This window comes from Xyrauchen texanus, chromosome 31 (assembly GCF_025860055.1).
Source record: "Xyrauchen texanus isolate HMW12.3.18 chromosome 31, RBS_HiC_50CHRs, whole genome shotgun sequence".
In the NCBI taxonomy this organism is placed as follows: Eukaryota; Metazoa; Chordata; class Actinopteri; order Cypriniformes; family Catostomidae; genus Xyrauchen; species Xyrauchen texanus.
In genome coordinates, this window is record NC_068306.1 from 8618171 (window position 1) to 8634293 (window position 16123).

A 16123-nucleotide genomic window follows, 5' to 3' on the forward strand; every position below is an offset into this window, starting at 1 on the left:
AATTTTCAAGTTCCACTTGCAAAAGTGGCACTTGCATCATAAGATGATGGAAAACCATCTAAATCTTTCTGAGACATGAAACCAGATATTCCATCGCAGCACAGTAATAATGACTTTATGAATTTCTTTAATAATAAACTTGAAATCATCAGAAACAAAATCAGAATTATGCATCCGTCTGCCATATTACCTCAGAAGACAGTGTCTCAAATTATTCTCTTATGAGCAACCTCAATCCATCGCTGTTTTAGTTCACAAAGTGCTAAAAAAACCTTATCAAAACGTCAAAAGCAACAACATAAATGTTAGATCCAAAACTGAATAAGTCAGTAAAAGAGGTGTTTCCTGTAATCTCAGAACCTCTTATAAAGACTGACTTCATGATCAGTTTGACCAGTTTGCTTCACGTGGCTGTAAGAGCATACAAGAGACATGATGTAAAATGTTCATTTATATATATCAAATTCAAAAAGTTTGGTTCCAACTATGTGGTATTTAAAAAATATTCTTTAACTCTCCTAGGTCAAAAATGACCTAAACACAATGGGAGGGATAAAGATGTGACTCACTACGCTATCAAAATAAGTAACCCTGATTTTTCCAGCCGCTGTGATGAAGTTTGGGATTTTGGGGATAAATGTTGTATACAAATGTGCCTTGGTGAGCTATTTCAAAGTCAAGGCAAATACAAAAGTCAGTAAAGCCTGGCTAAATTTAAAAAGACTAAACAGTACAGCACAAAATAATGAAAATTAAAAGCAAGGCTTGACTTTGTCAAAGAACACATTTTAGATGTTCTCTCATTGCAGAGGCACAATATATTTGATCAAGTCATTAACATATCAGTGTTCAGTAATTTTATTTGTATGCATTGTGTATATTAAGTTTCTGTTTTCTTTTTCTTTCATCTGAATTATTATTTTATTTCCCAAAATTAATGTTTATTCTTTTTTTTTGATAAATAATAATATAATTACACCCTTCATCTTCATGGAAACAAAAAACAAAACAGTACAATAATAGTAATATAAATTAAACCTTACATTTATATAGCACTTTCTAGGCAGTCAGCGCTTCACATATATATACTTTTAACAATATACTTTTAGAGAAATTAGGAAAGCGTTTTGAATTCAACGTTTGAGAGAAAATATGATGGAAATATTGTAATCTCATGTAAAAAGTAACAAAAATCTAACTTGGGACTTGCTAAAAAAGTAATGTTAGCATATTTCTATCTAATCTTTGACATTAATTGGCTAAATTGTCTTTTTCTCTTCAAATTATATGAAATGCATAAAAATTTGTATGTGAAAATATTTAAGATATAGTATGAAAAGAAATCTACAAACGTTTTTGTAGCTGTTGCTGTTTTGTATTTATGAAATATAAAAAATACATACGTAAGTATAAAAACAAATTATTTTGACAAAGTGTTTTCTTCTAACATAGAGTTTAATTTAGAAAGGTTGCATCTCCATCAGCCCGGCTTGTCAATAAAATCTTTAATTGTTCTGAATTTTAAGTTGTGGTTACTGTAAGTTTTTGTTGTTTGTTTGGGGTCCACCATGATCTTTTTTTTTTTTTTTGAGGGTTACCGCAGAGATTATTACAGTAACTTGAAATCCATACAGTACTACACTTTCATAATATACATTCTATACAGTCCTATATGTCATTTTCTTATAGTGTTCAAATGTTTGCTCTTCCTGTTTGTGTGAATCTTAGACCATAATTCATAATCTTTTTTTCAGTAATGTATATATTGGATCATGCTTTCAAATAAAGCTTTTCCATATAAGAAGTACATCTTGTTTTACTACATAAGGCTATCAATCATTTTGAAGCTCATATTTAAACATTTGCATATATCAAGTATATATCATATATCATGTTTTATGTGACACGTAGCAGAAGATGAGACTGCTTTAAAATCAGTCTACAAACATAGCAAATTTACACATCCATAGAGACTAGACATCCACTCTTCAGGTAACACAATTCACTATAAATTTGATTAATCTTTTTCTTCTATTGTTCATTTGAGTGATAGTAGTGTCACTAGCAGTGTTAGCTAAACAGAGTTGAATTATAGAACTGCTGGATTTATATAACCATATTCTGAAGCCATTTCATTGGTGTGCGCTGGTTATTTGGATTTTGATTGGGAAGAGTGTAGATTGTATTCATTGTGATGGATGATTAAATTGATCTGAATTACCGGATACATTTACAGCTCTCTCTTTCCATCACAGTTGCAATATTATTTAAGCTTTTGTGAGCCACAGAGCTTAGAAGACAAACAAAATGGAAATGTATAACTCTACAGAGAACTACACAACACCTGAAGGATCCACAAACTTCACAACTTATTCTGTTAGGATGCGTACATTTGAATTGTATGCATTCTCCATCAATTCCCTGGTTGGTCTTCCTACACACTCGTATGTTATATGGCTCATCGTCAAAGGAACAGGGACTGGAGTTGCATCAGGATTCTTCAACCTCAATCTCTCTGTCTGTGAGCTTGGGAGCTGTTTGAATTCTTTGTTATTTGTACTGTTTGAATGGTATCCATTTATGATAATATTAGCACTGGGTACGCAAGGATTTGGCATCACTGGTCGTCCTCTGTTTCAGTGTCTGATGTGTGTTGAGCGTTATCTGGCAGTGGTTCATCCTGTGACATTTCTGAAGTTCAAACCTCTCAGATACAGAGTGATCTGTTGCACTGCAGCATGGATCATTACTCTTGGGTCCTGTTTGTGCAACTTGATGATTTTATTTTCAGACAACATTATTCTACATGCATGGTTCTTCTCGCTGCAGTTCATACTCTTCTTCTCCATTCAGTTGTTTTGCCTTTCGGCTGTTCTCAGAGCTCTGAAGCAGTCAGGACCGGGAGAGAGAGGGAGAGAGAGACAGGAGGAAAACCACATGAAGAGAAGAGCGTTTCATCTCATTCTAATAACTACTGTGAATGTAGTAATCATATATGTTCCAATGACTATCTCAGGATTCTGCACCATCATGACAAATCAATACATTACAGCTATCTGGTTTCCTGCTTTGCTTTTGTTTTTCCTGGCTGGTTTTGTACAGCCTGTTCTTTATCTGCACCGTGCTGGAAAACTCTCCTGCCTCTGTTCCTGATAAATTCTTCAAATGTGATAGTTTACTATGTTATATTCCAAATTTATTCCTCTAAATAAGGATTTATGAACATGTTGGTGTTTCCTCTGTCACGCAGTGATCTGTTTATTTAGAGACATTCACCTCCTCAATATGATCTTTTTCTTCATAAAATCATTTCTAGTATAAATTACATTATTGAAGTATGAATTATGAAGCACTACCATTCAAAATATATATATTTTAAAATGGATGTTTGTCATGAACTTAAAAAACTTCGCTCTAAATTGTTACAATTAAATGCTAAATTCCCTTTGCTTTTTACTTTGAAATTGGTCATTTTTATTTATTATTTTTATTAATATTATTATTTTGCAGATTCAGATTTATAAATGTTGTTTTTGTAAGAATAAAGGTTCATTCTTCAGATGACAACTTAAAGTCTATGCCCCTTACCCTAAACCTAACCACAATTTGAATTGGAGTGGTGGTGGTGTAGTGGGCTAAAGCACATATCTGATAATAAGAAGGTTGCTGGTTTGATCCCCATGGCCACCAACATTGTGTCCTTGAGCAAGGCACTTAACTCCAGGTTGCTCCGGGGGGATTGTCCCAGTAATAAGTGCACTGTAAGTCGCTTTGGATAAAAGCATCAGCCAAATGCATAAATGTAAATGTAATAGGAAAATAGCTTTTGTGTACCATGGAAGAAAGAGAAACATTGTGTTTTAGAACGAGACAAGGGAAGTGCATGGCAAGTTACTGACATACATCAGTCATATAGTATACAGCATAAATAAATATGGAATGAGTAACACATTTTGTTTTACAGATGTTTCCTTTCTTTAAAAGAAGGTTAGCAAAAATGTTATACCTGTATCAAATCTGTATTGATTTTGAATTCTGTTTGTTGATTCGGTGGTGTTTATGGGAATAAAAGCTGTACCTTTCTAGTTTTTGTCTGATATTGAAGTTGAATATCTTTCGATTTTGCTGTCACATGCAAATTATAAAAGGTCATTTTGATAAATGTTGTGTAAATGCAAATGCTATTTCAAAATCAAGTCATCTCATGTAAGCCTGTCGCCTTTTTTACTCTTCAATGTTTGATTTGTGGCCGTCGTATCCCACAAACTGATTTTCAAAAATGCATGTTTCATGCAGTCTGGATTACCTGGTAAATTCACACTTCTCACTTCCCAGAGGTCAGTTGCAATATGCATTTGTAAAAACACTTTAATAGTCTTATTTGCATAGACAATAATCAATCTATTCTGTGTGTGTTTGGCAGATATGTTTGTGGTTTCTATGTGTATGGAGTTTGTTTTTCCAATACAATCCTACAACAATGACTCTGTCAGCCATTTTTTATTTATTGTTTTATTTTGAGGCTGTCAGTCACTCGTCAGCTGTCAATTCCTTTGAATATTTGACTCACTGCCCAATCAAAAGATTTCATGATAAAAACAAACCAAAAGATTTTGTTAACATGATTTTGTTTGTTTAACACTGCATGACAAATGTGCTTTGGTGAAAGTCGTCTGAAGTTCAATTCATTCAATTTGGGTCAAATTAAAACACTAAATAAAACGGTACAAACACATAGTAAAGACTGAAAATTAAAAACAAGACATGACATGGTCAGAACATCATTTAGTTATTAAAGCTGGGGTTTACAAATATGGGTTGTCGTGGCCTCCTATTCAGTTTTTTTCTGATAAAAAACAAACAAAAAACTTGAACTTCATTTGGGATAAATTTGCATCACTTGAGCCAGTATCGATCTCAAACTGCACCTATCAAAAAAACATGAAGACACACCAACCTGATTTCATTTTAAACTCATAATAATGGACACATCAGAATTTTGTTCCATCTAATTTCTACGTATGTGAAAGTAGTAAAAATTGCTCTGCCTTATCCCTCATCTTGGCTGATCAGCCCGAATGGGGGCCCGCCCTCCTCCTCGTCACAGTCCCACTTGTAGAATAGCATATGTATACAATATAAAGTACAAAGAACTCTCATATTATGCAGACAATGTAAAGGCAAAAATGGTGGCTATCTAGCATCAAGTCTTTTTATTATAGCAACCATTCAGCCCATGATCCCTTTGTTTTTATTGCATCTGGCCACAAATAAATTATAGGCCTAATCATAATGTTGTAGTTTCAATACCAATGCAATAATAAACATCAAGTCACAACCCTAACCAATTTATTTGATTGAAAATATGAACTGATCATGCTATTGAAGTCACAATTTAAATTAGCTATGCTTAGACATTTCAAAACCTTATTTTTATTTATTTTTGCCAATAAAGTTATTTCATTGTTTCTAGTTTGAATGTGAAAATAACTATAAATAGGCTACTCTACAACTCTGCCACTGATCTCTGGTCCATTACATCACATACTGTAGACTAGCCTTTAGTAAAACCACTAAAGGTCATTACAAGTCATTTGTGTATAACTTAAGTAATATTCATGAGCCTTTGCTGTATTGTGCCATCTCAAATAGCACGTCTGAGAACCCCCAACTGTCCTCACCACATTTTAAGACAAAGAGATGTCCATGATTTATTTATTTAATGGGAATTCTAGATCATGAGCTATCAAATATATATATATAAATAAAGGAAATCCACATTGAATGCACACATGCATTTTTCAATTCAAATGTTTACACAGGTGGGACTATCTGTCTTTTTGAACATCATTCTTTATGCTTGAAATATTTGACCAAGCGATACAGTGTGTTATGTAACTTGCAGTATATGAAGCTACTATGTGTGACCTTATCACAGTTTTGAAGTCAGTCTCCAACACAGCACTGGGCTTTCAATACAAGTAGAAAGACTGGACATTCACACTCCAGGTGACAAACTTTAAAAAAATTAATTATTAGTTTCTTTTCTGCTGAATGATATATGAAAATATCACTGTTATCGGGTATTGTATGAGGGTTGCATATATTTCAGATTAATTCCCTAGAGCTAAGCACTATTTATTTTGTCAAACAGAATAAGCAGCTTGATCAGGTTCTCCATATACATTTATAAATATATGTGTGTGTGTGTGTGTGTGTGTAGCGTGTATTTATCACTTTGTGGGGACCAAATGTCCCCATAAGGATAGTAAAACCCGAAATGTTTGACCTTGTGGGGACATTTTGTCGGTCCCCATGAGGAAAACAGCTTATAAATCATACTAAATTATGTTTTTTGAAAATGTAAAAATGCAGAAAGTTTTCTGTGAGGGTTAGGTTTAGGGGTAGGGTTAGGTTTAGGGGATAGAATATAAAGTTTGTACAGTATAAAAACCATTATGTCTATGGAAAGTCCCCATAAAACATGGAAACACAACAGTGTGTGTGTGTGTGTGTGTGTGTGTGTGTGGATGTTCGTACTTTGAATCAATGAAATCAAATCATGTTCTAAAGTCATTTAGTATTAAACTGCATTTTTGTTCTGGGCATATTTGGGGTTTTGCATAGAATTAAAACCCCTTTACATGGGTCAATGTTTACATGCAGGCTACATGCAAGTCATACTGTTGAAATGCTCTTAAATGAGGATTACAAACAAGAATTTATTGAAAATGTATTGTCATATTTAATTGATTTTTGTCCTTTTAACTTCATTTTATTCAGTCCGATTTGTATATTTACATTCTTTCCATAAATCAGTTGCATTATCTATTACTGCACATTTTGCTTTTCTGCCTCAACAATATCACTGTTTTCAGGTTTCATGTTCTGAATCATTTAATATTGGAATGCAGTTCTATTCTGACTAGTTTGGATTTTGAGCAAAAATACTCTGTCATCACTTACGCACCCTCATGGTGTTCCAAACCTGTATTAATATCTTTCTTTTGAGAACACAAAAGGATATGTTATGCAGAATGTTAGTCTCAGTGACCACTAGGGTTGGCAATCATGAACTGGATCTTCTTCAGAAGTGGTTTTATTTAAAAACAAATACAGGATCTTAACAATTTACATGACTTTTGTTTTTTATGACTTCATGAGCATTTCATCCTTTAAAGAACTCTTAAAGAATTGCTAATGGAACCGTTATGGAACCAGAATCACTAAGAGGAATCAGAACGGGAATTATTACATTTCTTAAAATTCTCATCAGATACACGTGAGGATATTAATGGGTGTTTCATATTTTTATACTTCTCTCTTCCCACAGATATCTGTTGAAGTATTATTTGCATATACTGTATATTTAAGCTTGGGAGCTGAGAAGACAAGCAAGAAGGAAATGAATAATTCCACCATGAACTTCACCACACCTGAAGCATCCACAAACGCCACAATTCATTCCATAATGACCAGACCAGACATTTTGGTGTATTGCATCAATTTCCTGTTTGGTCTTCCGATACACTCCTATGTTATTTGGCTCATCGTCACAGGAACAGGAAGTGGAATTGCATCAGAGTTCTTCAACCTCAACCTCTCTGTTTCTGAGATTGGCAACTGTCTGAATTGTTTGTTCTTTGTACTGTCATTTTGGTTTTCAACTTTCATGATATTAACATATTTTTCATTTGGAATTGTCCTCACTGCTCGTCCTCTGTTTCAGTGTCTGATGTGTGTTGAGCGTTATCTGGCAGTGGTTCATCCTGTAACCTTTCTGAAGTTCAAACCTCTCAGATACAAAGTGATCTGTTCCACTGTAGCCTGGATCATTTGTCTTTGCTCCTGTTTGGTCTACTTGCTTATTGTGGTCTCTGAAGGCATTGCACATGTGTGGTTCATATCGATTCAGTTCTTACTGGTCCTCTCCGTTCAGTTGTTTTGCCTTTCAGCCGTTCTCAGAGCTCTGAAACAGTCAGGACCAGGAGAGGGAGGGAGAGAGAGAACAATGGAAAGTCAAGTGAAGAGAAGAGCATTTTACCTCATTCTTATAACTACGGTGAACATGGTTATCATATATGTTCCAAATGTTATTTTAGGATTATATTCCATTGTGATCAAGCAATACATTCATGCAGTTTGGTACACTGGTTGGATTTGTTATGCTCTGGCTGGTTATGTTCAGCCTGTTCTTTATCTGCAAAGGACTGGAAAACTCTCCTGCCTCTGTTCTCAATAAAACCTGCCATTGTAAACTTTTACCAAAATTAAGTCAGTGAACCATATTTTTCTTCCGATTGAATCACTCTGAAGCGACTCTATGCACCTCCAAATTAAGTGTAAAGATACAATGCTACATAAATATCACAGTACAATATGGCAGTTTTGTCCAGTTTTGGCAATGACTGGGCCCTCCCTCAAAATAAATGCATGCACAAGCAGCAATATTAAATAATATATAATCTCTATAATGTATAATGTCTAAATTCTTACTGTTGCTAGAAAACACTGTATATGAAATGTTGTGTCGTAATTGTAGCTCTACCACAAACTATGCATCTCATCCATGGGGAAATCTTTATATTGAACAAAGAAGGATATGGTGTGAGTGGTGGTGGTTTAGTGGTCTAAAGCACATAACTGCTAATCTGGTAATCAGAAGGTTGCTGGTTTGATCCCCACAGCCATCACCATTGTGTCCTTGAGCAAGGCACTTAACTCCAGTTTGCTCTGGGGGGATTGTCCCAGTAATAAGTGCACTGTAAGTTGCTTGGATAAAAGCATCTGTTAAATGCATAAATGTAAATGTAATAGGAAAATAGCTTTTGTGTACCATGGAAGAAAGAGAAACATTGTGTTTTAGAACGAGACAAGGGAAGTGCATGGCAAGTTACTGACATACATCAGTCATATAGTATACAGCATAAATAAATATGGAATGAGTAACACATTTTGTTTTACAGATGTTTCCTTTCTTTAAAAGAAGGTTAGCAAAAATGTTATACCTGTATCAAATCTGTATTGATTTTGAATTCTGTTCGGTGGTGTTTATGGGAATAAAAGCTGTACCTTTTTAGTGTTTGTCTGATATTGAAGTTGAATATCTTTCGATTTTGCTGTCACATGCAAATTATAAAAGGTCATTTTGATAAATGTTGTGTAAATGCAAATGCTATTTCAAAATCAAGTCAGCTCATGTAAGCCAGTCACCTTTTTTACTCTTCAATGTTTGATTTGTGGCCGTCGTATCCCACAAATTGATTTTCAAAAATGCATGTTTCATGCAGTCTGGATTACCTGGTAAATTCACACTTCTCACTTCCCAGGGGTCAGTTGCAATATGCATTTGTAAAAACACTTTAATAGTCTTATTTGCATAGACAATAATCAATCTATTCTGTGTGTGTTTGGCAGATATGTTTGTGGTTTCTATGTGTATGGAGTTTGTTTTTTCCAATACAATCCTACAACAATGACTCTGTCAGCCATTTTATATTTATTGTTTTATTTTGAGGCTGTCAGTCACTCATCAGCTGTCAATTCCTTTGAATATTTGACTCACTGCCCAATCAAAAGATTTCATGATAAAAATAAACCAAAATATTTTGTTAACATGATTTTGTTTGTTTAACACTGCATGACAAATGTGCTTTGGTGAAAGTCGTCTGAAGTTCAATTCATTCAATTTGGGTCAAATTAAAACACAAAATAAAACGGTACAAACACATAGTAAAGACTGAAAATTAAAAACAAGACATGACATGGTCAGAACATCATTTAGTTATTAAAGCTGGGGTTTACAAATATGGGTTGTCGTGGCCTCCTATTCAGTTTTTTTCTGATAAAAAACAAACAAAAAACTTGAACTTCATTTGGGATAAATTTGCATCACTTGAGCCAGTATCGATCTCAAACGGCACCTATCAAAAAACATGAAGACACACCAACCTGATTTCATTTTAAACTCATAATAATGGACACATCAGAATTTTGTTCCATGTATTTTCTACGTATGTGTCGCCACATGAGGTTCTGGAAAAATCCTTGATGCCTTCTAGATGAACTTGTGCCGTACAAGTTTTTCGCAGAGGTGAAAGTCGTAAGAACACATGAGTCACAACAGATGTTCTTAGTTGATGGTTTATATGTCATTTGTATCTTACATAATAAGGGAGCATACATACCAATTTAACCATGTATTGTGTGGAGCGGAGGGGGGGCGGGGCCGGGTCGGAATATCGCGCGCCCGGTCCCCAATCGGCCTGATGAGGCGCGCGAGGGATAAAGGCGGCCGGTGACGATTGTTCGAGAGAGAGAATTACGGACATGTCCGTCATGTGTGTTTGTTTATGTGTTTTTGAGTTTTCATTACATTATTATTTATATTGACAAGCCGGTTCTCGCCTCCTCCTTGCCCATCCTTTGACTGTTTTACATTGGTGCCGAAACCCGGGAAGGAGGAGGGATGCCCGTCGCAGAGTCCTCGACACTGCCGTCCACCCAGGGAGCTGCCGCTGCCATCTGCCGGGTGACGGAGTAGCCCGACCGCCCGGATGCGGGTACGGCCGTCGTCCGCGGGGCAAGTGGGGACTGGATACCCCGACCGCCTGGAGCGAGGGAGCCGCTGCCGGGGGCGGAGGAGTGCCCTGCCGTCCCCAGAGACGCGGAGGGGTCGAGGGAAGACCGCCGTCCGCGAGGGGAGGAGGGAAGAAACTCTCCGACCGCCCGGAGCGGTAGAGCCGCTGCCAGGGGCGGAGGAATGTCCCCATTTGCCGCCAGAAAAGCGGAGGCGCTTCTACCCACTGGGGGTCGACAGTTTCACTCCGGTTCGCCCGGGGTTGGAGCGGCTGTTGTCCGCCTGAGTGTGGAGGAGAGGAGTGTTTGAGGACCACGCGACGGTACGTCAGAGAACCGGTGAGTGAGCTTTTTCTCTCTCCTCTCTCTCTCCCACTTTCGCACCGTGTTGGCCTTTTCCCTCGCCTATTTTGTTGTTGTTTTTCCCCTCCTGTCTCCTCCCAGGGCGAGGAAGGCGGGGATGACCACGCGGGATGCGAGATACACCCCGCCCCAGGGATGGGGGGGTGTATGTCATGCCGGTGGCACCCCGGCCTGAGATAACGCCGGGAGGAATGTGGAGCGGAGGGGGGGCGGGGCCGGGTCGGAATATCGCGTGCCCGGTCCCCAATCGGCCTGATGAGGCGCGCGAGGGATAAAGGCGGCCGGTGACGATTGTTCGAGAGAGAGAATTACGGACATGTTCGTCATGTGTGTTTGTTTATATGTTTTTGAGTTTTCATTAAATTATTATTTATGTTGACAAGCCGGTTCTCACCTCCTCCTTGCCCATCCTTTGACTGTTTTACATATTGATACCTGTGTCTTAGTCAAATGTTGGACTACAGTCTCTTTTTCCCTTGAAGGACCCACTGGGTCAATTTGACCCGTTTCAATTTCCGGCCTGAAACTTCATGACATCCTGGTACTCCTATATTTATGAGGACTCTCCATAGAAATAATGATTTTTATACTGTACAAACTTCTATCCTCTAACCCTTCACCTACCCCTAAACCTAACCCTCACAGAAACCTTTTGGCATTTTTACATTTTCTAAAAACATACGTTTTTCACAAACCCAAATGTGTGTTTTGAGACAAATGAAATGATATAGATGAGACTTTTTTTTTTTATAAAAAAAATGGAACAAATGCTAATTAAAGTATCTTATGAGAGACAATATAGAATTAATTGGTTTTATTTTCTGGCAAAAGAATCTTTGACACATAAAATGACTTAAATATGCACTAGGAAATTTGTAATAAGTAGGTTAATGAGTGATTATCAATTGTACTAATTTAATCCATGACTTGTTCTACAGATAAATAAGTAATATTAGCATTATGTTTATGCTGTTTAGCCAGAGGGGAACTGGCCCCCAAAGTGAGCCTTGATTCTCCCAAAGTCATTTTTCTCCATTAACAAACATCTTATGGACTTATTATGAGTTTTCATATCTCAAAACTCTTGCCATGTATTCATCAGGACTGTGCATCACTGGTCGTCCTCTGTTTCAGGGTCTGATCCTCAAATGCATCCACAGCCTGGAACTGAACTCCAATCCCCAAATCTCATATGGATTCCCAATGGTGAAAACATTCAATGGATCTTGGGTTATTTAAAAGTACAGCCCTCTTTCCTCGTACGAGAGTTTCCTTACCAGATGGTCTGCTCCCATAGAAGCATTAGACTGAAATTGGCACCATCTTTTTTTTGTCATGTGACTCCATGTTTTGATCATTTAACCCTTAAATGAAAGCCTAAAGTCTCCTGACTTGAGTACAGTAGGTTTAAATGAATTTATTATTCAATGAAAATAAACCGTATATGGCACGGGGAAGTCAAAATTCCATATCCCCATATGAGGACTTGGGGTCTCAGAAGTCGAAGTTGAAGAGTATGTGTTCCTCTGTCATTTAGAGACCTGCATTACCACAAATGGACTTTCTTGTCCATAAAACTGATGGTTGTAGGTGTTTGCGATTTGTTTGTGGTTTGTTTTTCCAATAAAATACTTCGTCAAGAATTCATAGTCAACTTTTTCATTTTGAGTGTTGGCAATTTATTCATTGAACTTCTATTCTTCAAAAATATATAGGCCTAATTCATATATTATTGCTCATAATTAAAAAATGTTGGGTCCTCAAAATGTTTTAACCTCACATGTGACGCCCTAAATATAACATGTGTTCAATATGTCCCTGTGATGAGGAGGAGGGTGGGACCGGCCATGCCATGAGTGCGCACGGCCGGCCCCAAATCAGGCTGATCAGCCGAGTCGAGGGATAGGGCAGAGCCGTTTGAGAGAGAGAAACACACATGGCTCTCTCTCTCGAACTGCCGCAGCCTCATCCCTCTCCTTGGCTGATCAGCCCGATTACGGGCTGATCGCAAGCACGTCCCGGCCCCGCCCTCCTCCTCGTCACAGTCCCACTTGTAGAATAGCCTATGTATACAATATAAAGTACAAAAATGTATGCAAACAATGAAAACTAGTGCAAAAATAGCCATTCAACACTCTTTGAGCATACCACTGAGCTAAATTGTAATAAAACTCTCATATTATGCAGACAATGTAAAGGCAAAAATGGTGGCTATCTAGCATCAAGTCTTTTTATTATAGCAACCATTCAGCCCATGATCCCTTCGTTTTTATTGCATCTGGCCACAAATAAATTATAGGCCTAATCATAATGTTGTAGTTTCAATACCAATGCAATAATAAACATCAAGTCACAACCCTAACCAATTTATTTACATTTACATTTACATTTATGCATTTGGCAGACGCTTTTATCCAAAGCGACTTACAGTGCACTTATTACAGGGACAATCCCCCCGGAGCAACCTGGAGTTAAGTGCCTTGCTCAAGGGCCCAACAGTGGCATCTTGGTGGTGCTGGGGCCTGAACCCCCAACCTTCTGGTCAGTAACCCTGAGCCTCAACCACTGAGCCACCACTGCCCCCGTATTTGATTGAAAATATGAACTGATCATGCTATTGAAGTCACAATTTAAATTAGCTATGCTTGGACATTTCAAAACCTTATTTTTATTTATTTTTGCCAATAAAGTTATTTCATTGTTTCTAGTTTGAATGTGAAAATAACTATAAATAGGCTACTCTACAACTCTGCCACTGATCTCTGGTCCATTACATCACATACTGTAGACTAGCCTTTAGTAAAATCACTAAAGATCATTACAAGTCATTTGTGTATAACTTAAGTAATATTCATGAGCCTTTGCTGTATTGTGCCATCTCAAATAGCACGTCTGAGAACCCCCAACTGTCCTCACCACATTTTAAGACAAAGTGATGTCCATGATTTATTTATTTAATGGGAATTCTAGATCATGAGCTATCAAATATATATATATAAATAAAGGAAATCCACATTTAAGTCAAATGCATTTTTCAATTCAAATGTTTACACAGGTGGGACTATCTGTCTTTTTGAACATCATTCTTTATGCTTGAAATATTTGACCAAGCGATACAGTGTGTTATGTAACTTGCAGTATATGAAGCTACTATGTGTGACCTTATCACAGTTTTGAAGTCAGCCTCCAAAACACAGCACTGGGCTTTCAATACAATTAGAAAGACTGGACATTCACACTCCAGGTGACAAACTTTAAAAAAATTAATTATTAGTCTATTTTCTGCTAAATGATATATGAAAATATCACTGTTATCAGGTATTGTACGAGGGTTGCATATATTTCAGATTAATTCCCTAGAGCTAAGCACTATTTATTTTGTCAAACAGAATAAGCAGCTTGATCAGGTTCTCCATATACATTTATAAATATATGTGTGTGTGTGTGTGTGTGTGTGTGTGTGTGTGTGTGTGTGTGTGTGTGTGTGTGTGTGTGTGTGTGTGTGTGTCGTACTTTGAATCAATGAAATCAAATCATGTTCTAAAGTCATTTAGTATTAAACTGCATTTTTGTTCTGGGCATATTTGGGGTTTTGCATAGAATTAAAACCCCTTTACATGTGTCAATGTTTACATGCAGGCTACATGCAAGTCATACTGTTGAAATGCTCTTAAATGAGGATTACAAACAAGAATTTATTGAAAATGTATTGTCATATTTAATTGATTTTTGTCCTTTTAACTTCATTTTATTCAGTCCGATTTGTATATTTACATTCTCTCTTTCCATAAATCACAGTTGCATTATCTATTACTGCACATTTTGCAAGTTTGTGACCCAAGAAAACAAACAGAAGACAAAGAGGAAATGAATTTCTTGACAGTGAACTCCACCACGCCTGAAGCATCCACCAATTCCACAACTCATTTCAGTGTGTTTATAAGTGTACAAATTTGTCTGTTTAGCATCAATATCCTCTTTGGCCTTCCTACGCACTCCTATATTATATGGCTCATCCTGACAGGAACAAGAAGTGGAATTGCATCAGGATACTTCAACCTCAATCTCTCTGTTTGTGAAATTGTCAACTGTATAAACTGCATGATTGATATAATCAGATTTTGGTTTCCAAATCTCCCAATGTCAACAATGTTTTTATATGGACTAGGCATCACTGGTCGTCCTCTGTTTCAGTGTCTGATCTGTGTCGAGCGTTACCTGGCAGTGGTTCATCCTGTAACCTTTCTGAACTTTAAACCTCTCAGATACAGAGTGATCTGTTCTACTGCTGTCTGGATCATTTGGTTTGGGTCATGTTTGTGCAACATGTTTATTTTAGCCTCAAAAAACCTGTATGCACAAACTTGGTTCTTGTTGATGCAGATCCTACCTATTCTCTCCATTCAGTTGTTTTGCCTTTCGGCTGTTCTCAGAGCTCTGAAGCAGTCAGGACCAGGAGAGAGAGGGAGAGAGAGAGAGGAGGAAAACCGCATGAAGAGAAGAGCGTTTTATCTCATTCTGATAACAACTGTGAACATGGTTATCATATATGTCCCACTTATTATCAGTGGATTGGTTTTACTTCTGACACCACAGTTTTTATTGGCACCTCGGGCCACATCTGTGATTTGTTATGTGCTGGCTGGTTTTGTGCAACCTGTTCTTTATCTGCACCGGGCTGGAAAATTCTCCTGCCTTTGTTCCTCGTAAAGCATACTTTGTGTGGGTGTTTATCTGGTGGTTGTTTATGGCTGTTCTTTAGACTGCTGCTGTACGTGTTTGCCAGTTGTTTGTGATTTAGTTTCTTATTTTTCTTAATTTCCTTCTTGTTGATGTTTAGTCAATTATTTACATTTTGAGATTTTATCATAGAGGTTTTTTTAGGGCATAAAATCCTTTCATAATAGAAAGACTTATTTATTTTTTCTCATAATTTTGAAGTGTTCCTCACATGTAAAACACTTTTCACACACTTAATAAACCAGTAAAATACTTCATCAATGACCCAGCTTCAACTTTTTACAAATTGTGGGTTGCCAGAGAGAGATGATTACATTTAACACTCAACATCAAAAAGACAAAGACAAAGATCCCCATTTAGCCTTAACAGACTGTAGGGGCAAGTGATGTTAGCAAGCTCCTATGACACAAGGGGGTGGGTGGCCAGCACCGCGTCCGACCA

At 37.1% G+C, this 16123-nt stretch overlaps 3 protein-coding genes across 3 annotated transcripts; all 3 read left to right on the forward strand.

Annotated features, from left to right (window-relative positions):
- Positions 1-2313: 2313 nt before the first annotated feature.
- On the forward strand, positions 2314-3153 carry LOC127624520 (C-C chemokine receptor type 8-like). The gene has a single exon (XM_052099303.1). It carries the CDS (start codon positions 2314-2316, stop codon positions 3151-3153), a length of 840 nt encoding a protein of 279 aa, XP_051955263.1.
- Positions 3154-7349: 4196 nt separating this feature from the next.
- Positions 7350-8242, forward strand: LOC127624521 (chemokine XC receptor 1-like). The gene has a single exon (XM_052099304.1). The coding sequence runs from the start codon at positions 7406-7408 to the stop codon at positions 8240-8242; it is 837 nt and encodes a 278-aa protein (XP_051955264.1). The 5' UTR covers positions 7350-7405.
- A 6566-nt stretch (positions 8243-14808) lies between these two features.
- Positions 14809-15651, forward strand: LOC127624843 (G-protein coupled receptor 4-like). The gene has a single exon (XM_052099795.1). The coding sequence runs from the start codon at positions 14809-14811 to the stop codon at positions 15649-15651; it is 843 nt and encodes a 280-aa protein (XP_051955755.1).
- Positions 15652-16123: the final 472 nt, after the last annotated feature.

Bases quoted from the DNA above. Each gene is read 5' to 3' on its own strand.
- LOC127624521 (XM_052099304.1), top strand. From the start codon at position 7,406: ATGAATAATTCCACCATGAACTTCACCACACCTGAAGCATCCACAAAC.
- LOC127624843 (XM_052099795.1), top strand. From the start codon at position 14,809: ATGAATTTCTTGACAGTGAACTCCACCACGCCTGAAGCATCCACCAAT.
- LOC127624520 (XM_052099303.1), top strand. From the start codon at position 2,314: ATGTATAACTCTACAGAGAACTACACAACACCTGAAGGATCCACAAAC.